This window comes from Physeter macrocephalus, chromosome 13 (genome assembly GCF_002837175.3).
Source record: "Physeter macrocephalus isolate SW-GA chromosome 13, ASM283717v5, whole genome shotgun sequence".
Classification (NCBI taxonomy): Eukaryota; Metazoa; Chordata; class Mammalia; order Artiodactyla; family Physeteridae; genus Physeter; species Physeter macrocephalus.
This window is the reverse complement of record NC_041226.1, coordinates 308,048-318,760: the sequence shown is the minus strand read 5'-3', so window position 1 is coordinate 318,760 and position 10,713 is coordinate 308,048. Positions and strand designations below refer to the sequence as shown.

At 40.4% G+C, this 10,713-nt stretch overlaps 1 protein-coding gene across 5 annotated transcripts in view; it reads left to right on the top strand.

Moving 5' to 3' along the window:
• CPAP (centrosome assembly and centriole elongation protein) overlaps positions 1 to 10,713 on the top strand; it is a 56,475-nt gene that overhangs the window by 24,496 nt on the left and 21,266 nt on the right. For all 5 annotated transcript variants that reach the window (XM_028497411.2, XM_028497410.2, XM_055089401.1 and 2 more), the window contains 4 exons: positions 3,747 to 3,858; positions 4,641 to 4,743; positions 4,874 to 6,500; positions 8,266 to 8,398. In XM_028497411.2, coding sequence (XP_028353212.1) covers positions 3,747 to 3,858; positions 4,641 to 4,743; positions 4,874 to 6,500; positions 8,266 to 8,398 — 1,975 coding nt within the window. The remainder of the gene's footprint in view (positions 1 to 3,746; positions 3,859 to 4,640; positions 4,744 to 4,873; positions 6,501 to 8,265; positions 8,399 to 10,713) is intronic.

The window sequence follows — 10,713 nt, the reverse complement described above, 5'->3', positions numbered from 1 at the left end:
AGCTGGTTTGGTGGTGCTAAACTCTCTCAGCTTTTGCTTGTCTGTAAAGGTTTTAATTTCTCCATCAAATCTGAATGAGATCCTTGCTGGGTAGAGTAATGTTGGTTGTAGGTTTTTCCCTTTCATCACTTTAAATACGTCCGGCCACTCTCTTCTGGCTTGCATAGTTTCTACTGAAAGATCAGCTGTTAACCTTATGGGGATTCCCTTGTATGTTATTTGTTGCTTTTCCCTTGCTGCTTTTAATATTTTTTCTTTGTATTTAATTTTTGATAGGTTGATTAATATGTGTCTTCTCGTGTTTCTCCTGTATGGGACTCTCTGTGCTTCCTGGACTTGATTGACTATTTCCTTCCCATATTAGGGCAGTTTTCAGCTATAATCTCTTCAGATATTTTCTCAGTCCCTTTTTTTTTTCTCTTCTTCTTCTGAGAGGCTTCTATTTCGAATGTTGATGCATTTAGTGGTGTCCCAGAGGTCCCTGAGACTGTCCTCAATTCTTTTCATTCTTTTTTCTTTGTTCTGCTCTGTGGTAGTTATTTCCACTTTTTTACCTTCCCGGTCACTTATCTGTTCTTCTGCCTCAGTTATTCTGCTATTGAGTCCTTCTACAGAATTTATAATTTCATTTATTGTGTTGTTCATCATTGTTTGTTTGCTCTTTAGTTCTTCTAGGTCCTTGTTAAATGTTTCTTGTATTTTCTCCATTCTATTTCCAAGATTTTGAATCATCTTTACTATCATTACTGTGAATTCTTTTTCAGGTAGGTTGCCTATTTCCTCTTCATTTTTTTGGTCTGCTGGGTTTTTACTTTGTTCCTTTATCTGCTGTGTATGTTTCTGTCTTCTCGTTTTGCTTAACTTACTGTGTTTGGTGTCTCCTTTTTACAGGCTGCAGGTTCGTAGTTCCCGTTATATTTGGTGTCTCCCCCCAGTGGGTAAGGTTGGTTCAGTGGGTTGTGTAGGCTTCCTGGCAGAGGGGACTGGTGCCTGTGTTCTGGTGGATGAGGCTGGATCTTGTCCTTCTGGTGGGCAGGACCGCGTCTGGTGGTGTGTTTTAGGGTGCCTGTGAACTTATTATGATTTTAGGCAGCCTCTCTGCTAACGGGTGGGGTTATGTCCCTGTCTTGCTAGTTGTTTGGCATAGGGTGTCCAGCACTGTAGATTGCTGGTTGTTGAGTGGAGCTGGGTCTTAGCATTGAGATGGAGATCTCTGGGAGAGCTTTCACTGTTTGATATTGTGCGGGGCGGGGAGGTCTCTGGTGAATCAATGTCCTGAATTCATCTCTCCCACCTCAGAGGCTCAGGCCTGACACCCGGCCAGAGCACCAAGACCTTGTCAGCCACTCGGCTCAGAAGAAAAGGGAGGAAAAAAAGAAAAGAAAGAAAGAAAAAAATAAAATTATTAAAATAAAAAATATTATTAAAAAAATTTTTTTTAAGTAATAGAAAGAAAAAGAAAGACAAGAGCAATCAAACCAAAAAGCAAATCTGCCAATGATAACGAGCGCTAAAAACTATACTAAAAAAAAAAAAACAATAAAAAACAGACAGAACCCTAGGACAAATGGTAAAAGCAAAGCTATACAGACAAAATCACACAATGAAGCATACACATATGCACTCACAAAAAGAGAAAAAGAAAAAAAAAAATGGAAGAGAGCAACCAAGTCAGTAAACAAATCTACCAATCATAATAAGCTCTAAATAATAAACTAAAATAAGCATAACACTAGAAACAAATTAGGCGCAGAAAGCAAATCCCAGGTTGCTCCCAAAGTCCACTGCCTCAATTTGGGATGATTCGTTGTTTATTCAGGTGTTCCACAGATGCAGGTACATCAAGTTGATTGTGGAGATTTAATCCGCTGCTCCTGAGGTTGCTGGGAGAGATTTCCCTTTCTCTTCTTTGTTCGCACAGCTCCTGGGGTTCAGCTTTGGATTTGGCCCCGCCTCTGCGTGTAGGTCGCCTGAGGGCATCTGTTCTTCACTCAGACAAGACGGGGTTAAATGAGCAGCTGATTCGGGGGCTCTGGCTCACTCAGGCCGGGGGAGGGCGGGGTATGGAATGCAGGGTGAGCCTGAAGAGGCAGAGGCTTGCGTTATGTTGCAACCGCCTGAGGCGTGCTGTGTGTTTTCCCAGGGAAGTTTTCCCTGGATCACAGGACCTGGCTTGGTGGGCTGCACGGGTCCCCGGTGTGTGTGTGTGTGTGTGTGTGTGTAGTGACGTGTGTGTGGTGACCTCTGTGTGTGTTGTGTGTGTAGTGACGTGTGTGTGTGTGTGTGTAGTGACCTGTGCTCGCACACAGGCTTCTTGGTGGCGGCAGCAGCAGCCTTAGCGTCTCATGCCCGTCTCTGGGGTCCGCGCTGATAGCCGCGGCTCGCGCCCGTCTCTGGAGCTCCTTTAGGTGGTGCTCTGGACCCCCCCTCCCCGCGTGCCCCGAAACAGTGGTTTCTTGCCTCTTAGGCAGGTCTAGACTTTTTCCCGGACTCTCTCCCGGCTAGCTGTGGTGCACTAGCCGCCTTCATCCTGTGTTCATGCAGCCAACCCCAGTCCTCTCCCTGGGATCCAACCTCTGAAGCCCGAGCCTCAGCTCCCAGCCCCCACCCCCCCCAGAGCGTGAGCAGACGAGCCTCTCGGGCTGGTGAGTGCCGGTCGGCACCGATCCTCCGTGCGGGAATCCGTCCACTCTGCCCTCTGCACCCCTGTCGCTGCGCTCTCCTCCGCGGCTCCGAAGCTTCCCCCCTGCCACCCCCTGTCTCCTCCAGTGAAGGGGCTTCCTAGTGTGTGGAAACTTTTCCTCCTCCACAGCTCCCTCCCAGAGGTGCAGGTCCTGTCCCTATTCTTTTGTCCCTGTTTTTCCTTTTTTCTTTTGCTCTACCCAGGTACTTGGGGAGTGTCTTGCCTTTTGGGAAGTCTGAGGTCTTCTGCCACATTTCAGTAGGTGTTCTGTAGGAGGTGTTCCACATGTAGATGTATTTCTCATGTATTTGTGGGGAGGAAGGTGATCTCCACGTCTTCTCTGCCATCTTGAAGGTCCCCAAGTAAAGTTTTATTTTGTAGAATTACCTCTAAAACAGTGCCCTATGCTTCAAAGTACTTCGTCATTACAGCTCTGTTAGTTTCCTTTTGCCGCCCTGTCAAGAAACTGTGACCACGTGGTGTATAAATTGTTTACCAAGGCAACTCGACACCTTCTTTCTCTGGGGCTGAATTCCCGCTGCCCACGTGCTCTTTGCACACACAGCTCTTCCGTTCACTGCAGTGGGAGTTCTCAGTGTGTGAAAGGAGAGGCTTTCCTGGCTGCAGACGTTCACTTGTCTACTTCACAGAATGGCTTCCGGATTATTCTGGGGGTCTCAGTCCTCAGCTCGCCAGCGAAGTTCATCTGAATTGAGAACTCAACACCAGATGCTTTGAATAAAGTCCGGTCCTAGCAAAGGACTTGCTTCAAAATTTAATCAGTCAGGGAACAGTGTGATCGAACAAAGGGCTCACTATCAGAAGATCACAGAAGCCAGTACTGTGGCATGGGTTTTTGAGAGGTCAACTGGAAAGGAGAGCAGAATGTTGTGTTTTCATTAGCGTTTTGTAGTGTTTCTTTATCATATTAAAGAAATCCTTGAGAGTTCTAAAATCTTTGGTATACATCAAGTTTAACTAAACAGTAACTTGTAAAATTCTCCAGTTTTAAGACTTTAATCTGCTTTTTTTTGAACTAAATTGTTCCTAATTTTTATCCTAGGAGAAGGTATTTTACCATGTTCGGGGAAAATGACGGAACAGATTCGGGAAGGGAACGATACGAACTTACAAAAAATTGGTGATTCCTCAGAAGTGGTTAATGTTGAAGAAAGGTATCATCCATGTTGCAAGGAACTTAATATAATAGTCGTTATTATTGGTACTTTCTTTGTTTGAAAGATCCATAGCTTCCTTGTTTTTGCCTGGGTTTGCTCTTAAGTGAAGGGTGAAGAGCCCACTCATTCCGTGTTGTCAGCAACAGAAGCGGGTTGGGGCGATACCTCAGTTTGACGTTGTACTGGAAAAATTGAGCAAAGTTTTTTCACCTAAGGGAAATATCTGGGTAAAACTAATCTTCTCTCAAATAGCTAAATCCTGCTTTGGAGAAGAGAAAAAATCATATACTGGAGTCTCACACATGGTATCACTTATAAATAATAATTGAGTGAGTGTGGTTACAGAATTTAAAAATTTCATGCCAGAGATAAAATATCAACTGTGAGGTTGTTTATTATTTTCTTAAGTATTTTAATATACATTATGGAATGGCAAATGACTTTTGATTGTTTTGTTTATATTATTAAGGATCTTAATGTATTTAATGAACTATTTTTGAAATATATTTTATTTATGTAATGAATATGTTACTTCAAAAGTAATTAATCTAAGGTCAGTAGGTGGACTTCAGAGGGGTTTTTCAAATCACGTGTAGAGTGATGTGTATTTCTGTATTTTGGGAGATGGAGTGGGATTGTAGCTTTTAATAGATTCCCTGAGGGGATCTGTGACTTTGAAAAAGGTTAGTTCTCAGTCAGAGGTGTCTGTATCAGGCAGACTAAGTGTAAAGTATTCACCACATGGTATGAATGTTAAATAACTTTACTTTTATGATTAGGCCTATTAAAGCTGCTATTAGAGAAAGGAAACAAACCTTTGAAGACTACTTAGAAGAACAAATTCAGTTGGAAGAACAAGAACTGAAACAAAAGCAGCTAAGGGTTAGCATTTCCACTATTTTGATTAAATTATCTTAAGGCTTTAGAGATTTGTTTATAACTTGCTTTAAAAATAACTTTGAGATTACTTGGATATACCAGAATTAATTCAGATATTGTTCTTTTATTTTAGGAAGCAGAAGGATCCTTGCTAATCAAAGCCAAACCAAAACAACCATTCTTAAAACGAGGAGAAGGTTTAGCTAGGTTTACTAATGCTAAATCTAAGTTTCAGAAGGGGAGAGAAAATAAACTAGTCACTACTCAGAGCATTTCAGAGGACAAACCTGTGTTTAAGTTAGATAAACAGCAATTCCAGCGGAAAACTGCTCTTATAAATAAAGAACTGTGTACAGAGAACCTTCCTGTCAAAAAGAACAGTAAAGCCAGAACAAAGAGTGGTTGTGTCACGCTCAGTCAGAAGCCAAAAGTGCTTAAGGGTAACAATAGGAAAAGTCTCTCTCCAGCAGGATTGAAGATGCTGGCAGGGAAGAAATGTGATGGGCAATTTAGAGGTCAGATCAATTTAGAGAAAAAGGTAGAATCTAATAATAAAGAAAACGTACCCGAGTGTACAAAACCTTGTGACGTTGGTTGCAAAATCTGGAATAAGACACAAGGTAAAGACAGACTTTCCCTTTCGACAGGGCTGGCCAGCTGTGTGGCTTCTAAGAGCCCAATAAGTGAGACTTCGAAAGAGTCAGAATCTTCTCTTGACATTTCTCTTCAGAAAAAGTTGGAGAATTGGGAACGAGAAAAGGAAAAGGAAAATTTGGAATTAGATGAATTTTTGTTTTTAGAACAAGCTGCTGATGAAATATCATTTTCTAGTAATTCCTCATTTGTCCTGAAGATCTTAGAGAGGGACCAGCAGATCTGTAGAGGTCACCGGCTATCTTCGACTCCTGTCAAAGCTGTGCAGCAAGAGAAGACACCACCGGCTCCCATTAGTGAGTGTAACCAAAATGAGGATCCAGACCGCACCAAGTGTGAAAGTAAGGGTGAGTGTGAGGTTGCACCCAAACAGCCTGATCCAGCGTCCGCACCTGGTGGATCGCGGGAACAGTCCTGTAAAGTCAGTAGGAAAGTGTTCCAAATGAGCACTTGTGAAAGTCCAGCTAGGTGGGATGCCAGGGATGACGAAGGTGGTACAGGCAGTGATGGTAGCACTGATTCTGAGGAACAACTTGATGTCACCATAAAACCATCAGCTGAGGATAAAGAAAGGGGTTCCAGCAGCAGAGAAGATAGTCCCCAAGTCTGTGCTGGGAGGGGCCCTATACGGGACACCAGGACTCGAGAAGAAGATAAGAGGAGAGATGTTGATTTAGATTTGTCTGATAAAGATTACAGTAGTGACGAGTCTATCATAATAGCAAGCTTGAAAAATAAAGCTTCTGATTCCTCAAGAAGACACCCATCTATGAGTAAAATTGACTTTGATGATGAAAGAACTTGGACTGACCTTGAAGATGATTCATTTAAACATGATGTTATTCCTGGGAATGAAGCCGTTTATGGGACTCCCCAGACAGCCTACCCTAATAAGAGTGAAATATGTGTACCGGACAAAACAATAAAAAGGAAGGTTGCACCAGTCAAGAAGGGAGAAGACTTGACTAAATCCAGTAGGAGCACAAGTCCTCCTCCTACCTCGGAGCTGATGATGAAATTCTTCCCTTCTTTGAAACCAAAATCAAAATCAGATTCACGCTTGGGAAATGAACCCAAGTTAAACATAAATCAAGACCAACCACCTGGTAAGTCAGAGCATTGTAAAATATGTAATGGAATGTTACAAGTTTAATATTTATTTTATCACTGTGTTGTCAGAATGCTTATTAAAATCCCAACCTTTCTAGTTGCTCAGTGGAAATCTAGTAGGTGATTTGTTAAAGTTTAGTAGGTAATTTGTTAAAATTTGATTTGTTTTGTGAGTCTAGATAATGTAATAGTCACTAGTATAAGAGATTTGGAAGAATTGTGATTTCAGATTTTTCAAATTTTAGCCTGTGTCTTAGTGCCAAGGCTTTAAAATTAATTATTATAAAGTGAGATAACATTTAAATTTCTTTTATAACCAGGAAATACCCAGTTTGTGGTTTGTGCTACTGTGCTACCTCTGTGTGTATTTTTTTTTAATTAGTTTTTTTTTTTTCCCACTACCTCATGCATTCACTTGCCAAATATGATGAGGAAGAAATACAGTAAAATTTAAGTTTCTTTTCTTCCCCAGACCTGGGCTCTTAGAGACATCAACTTTCCCATTTCATTTGTGTGTTCTGCAAAGATTCCATGCACGTGAAAGCATATGTGTGAATGTGTGTATGATCCTCCTTTCTGCACAAATGAAAACATGTTTTTAAAATACTGTTCTGCACCTTGGTTATAATAAATTTTGAAGATTGTTCGAATACACACACATCTGTCTCATTCCATTTAGTGGCTATATAGTATTTAGTTTATGTGATGGATTTTTTTAACTTATATTGAAAACAGTTTTCCATTATGTCATGTTATATTATAAACTCTGTCTAGCAAAGCATAGGTGCTTTAAAATAGAAATTAATAACTTAAGCTAATTTAAAAAAATACTCCGATTTTAAAAATAGTATTTTTTGCAGGAAGTTTGGAAGTTAAAAAGTGTAGATGCAAAAATGTTTATAACTAACCTATCCTAAGGTAACTGTGATATCATTTTGGGATATTTCTTTCCATTCATTTTTCCTGTGTATTTTTCATATAGTAGAGACATATATTATAACTCGCCTCATCCTTTTTGACCAGGTGTATAATATGCTTTGGCCATATCATTAAAACTCCTTGTATACTTTAAAAATGGTTGCAGAGCATTATATGAATGTAGCATAATTTTATTTAGTAATTTCTTTAATGTTGGATACAAATTATTTTTCACTATTAGAAATAACACTTCAATGCATATTTTTGTGCAAAACGATTTGTATGATTTTATAAGTTCGTTCTTTAACTAGATTTTTAGAAGTGGTCTAAGGGTAGATAATGTGTGTTTTAGCCTTGTGTTACAAATCAGGGTTATTTTCCAGAAGGGTAGTTGAAGGACGAAAGCATTGGCTATTTTCTTAAGTAGCAAATTTGATACAGAAAAAGATCTCAATTTGTATTTCTTTGACTAGTGGGGGGTAAACTTTGATTTCGGTGTTGATTAGAGCTTTAAGTCTCTTGCAAATACTTATTCATGTTCTTAAGCTATTTATGTATATTGGTTTAAAAATTTATTTGATTTTTTTTAATATATAATGTTCATTTGTCATCAGATTGATACTCTTGAGGTAGAATGATTTGATTCTTTCTTAAATTTAGGCTGTTCCATCTGGAAAGTTAGACTATAATAATTTTTTTTTCTTTGTTTTTAGAAGCTTTGTTTCTAATGCGTTTTAATAGTACAGGTGTTTACCATATTTTTGGCTCCTAGTGTAATAGCTAGCTAGTGTTTTGCTGTTGAAAGCTTTTTGTGAAGTTCAATATTTGTGGCTTATCTTATAGGTGACAATGCTCGATCTCAAGTTTTGAGAGAGAAAGTTATTGAATTGGAAACAGAAATAGAAAAATTTAAAGCTGAGAACACATCTTTAGCTAAACTTCGCATTGAACGAGAAAGTGCCTTGGAAAAACTCAGGTAAGTTTACATCTGTAAGTGGGGGAAAATGTATAGTGATTCAGCTTTATTTTTAAGATTATATCTGAACTATTTGAAACAATTCTTATTAATCCAACAATATAAGTGAGAGAAGGAAGTGAAATAAATACCACGTAAGAATTTTTAAATAAAGTGACCCACTGTGGCTAAAGATGTCTTAAAAGGAGAATTGTCGTCGTGATGAGGTCATAAATTGAAATTTGAAAAGCAGTGTGGAGCTCTTAATTCAAGGATCACCTTGGCCAGTGTATTAGTTTCCTAGGGCTGTTGTAACAAAATATACACAAACTGGATGGCTTGAAACAACAGAAATTTATTTTCTCATGGTTCTGGAGGCTAGAAGCCTGAAGTCAAGGTGTCAGCAGAGCCACGCTTTCTCTCGTATCTTCTGTTGGTTTCTGGCGATCCTTAGCCTTCCTTGGCTCACGGCTGGACATGTGGGTTGTTTCTATGTTTGGGTTATTGTGAATAATGCTGAGGAACTACCATACTGTTTCGCACAGTGGCTGCACCAGTTTACGTCATGTTAATTGATTTGCGTGTGGTGACCCATCTTGGCATCCTGGGGATGAATCCCACTTGGTCATGGTATTTAATGCTTTTACTGTGCTGTTGGATTTGGTTTGCTAGTATTTTTTTGAGGGTTTATACACTGTATTCATCAGGGATGTTAGCCTATAGTTTTCCTTTCTTGTATCTTTGTCTGCCTTTGGTATCAGAGTGATAACTAGCCTCACAGAATGAGTTTGGAAGTATTCCTTTTCTTGGAAGAGTTTAAAAAAGAATGGTATTAATTTTTTCTTTGACTGTTTAGTGGAATTTACCTGTGAAGCCATCTGGTCCTGGACTTTTGTTTTGGGGGAGGTTTTTGATTACTGATTCAGTCTCCTTATTTGTTATTGGTCAGTTCAGGCTTTCTGTTTCTTCTGGGTTCAATTTTGGTAGGTTGTATGTTTCTAGGAATTTAACTATTCTAAGTTATCCAGTGGTTTCGAATATGATTATTCATATATGGTCCTTTTTATTTCTGAGGCATCTGTTATAATGCCTTGCCTTTTGTTTATGACTTTATTTATTTGAGTCTTCTCTCTTTTTTTCTTAGTCTAGCTAAAGGTTTGTTGATTTTTTTTCCTCCTGAGGCTCCCATAATGCATATATGGCTCATACAGTAGTGTCGCATAAATCCTGCAGGCTTTCTTCACTCCTTTTCATTCTTTGCCCTTTTTTCCCCCTCTGACTGAATAACTTTGAATCACCAGTCTTTGCAGTCACAGAGTCTCTCTTCTGCTTGAGTCTGCTGTTGAAGTTCTCCGTTGCATGTATCACTTCATTCCTTGTATTCTTCAGCTCTAGAATTTCTTTTTGGTTCTTTTTTTATGATTTCTAGCTCTTTGTTGAACTTCTTGTTTTGTTTCACGTATTGTTTCCCTGGTTTCATTGAGTTGTTTATCTGTGTTTTCTTGTAGCTTGCTGATCTTCCTTGAAACAATTATTTTGTATTCTTTGTCAGGTAATTTGTAGATCTCGATTTCTTTGGGATTGGTTACTGGAGCTTTATTAGTTTCCTTTGGTGGTGTCACGTTTGCCTGATTCTTGGTGATCTGTGTGGACTTGTGTTGATGTCTTTGCATTGAAAGAACAAACACCTGTTCCTGTCTTTACAGACTGTTTTTGGCAGGTAAAGACCTTCTTCTGCTGGATCCCTGGACTGGTGGGTCTACTTCCAGGATCACAGTCAAGTGGGGTTATAGCTGGGTCCACAGTTGGTAGGCCTCTTACCAGGGTTGCAGTCAGCTGTGGTTCCTGCTGGATCCCCAGTAGGACAGGACTACTTCTTGGACCACAGTCAGGCAGGGCTGGAGCTAGGTCATGGGGCTGCCTCTTGGTCCACTGTGAAGTCTGTAGACAGGAGGTGTGTTTGCAGGCGTGAGGATGGGTGGGGCTCCTGCCAGGTTTCTGAGCAGCTTCCTACCAGGCCTCTGGGTGGGCAGGACTGACTCCGTACCACGTAGAGCAGGGCTGGAGCTAGGCCACAGGGCTGTTTCAGCATCTGTAGGCAGGACCAAGGTCTGTGGGTCTCTTTCCAGGGGCATGAATGGGCATGGCTCCTCCTGGGTCCTGTGGCAGTGGGGCTGTTTTCAGTGCATCAGGACCACATTTGGTAAGCCTGGCGCTGGGGCATGGGCCTGCCTTCTCTAAGTGGCTGTCCTTGATCTTAGGCTTCACCAGCGTTTCTCATTTCCTGCCTGAATCCTAGAGCTCCCACAAAAGCAATTTTTTTTTTTTTTTTTTTC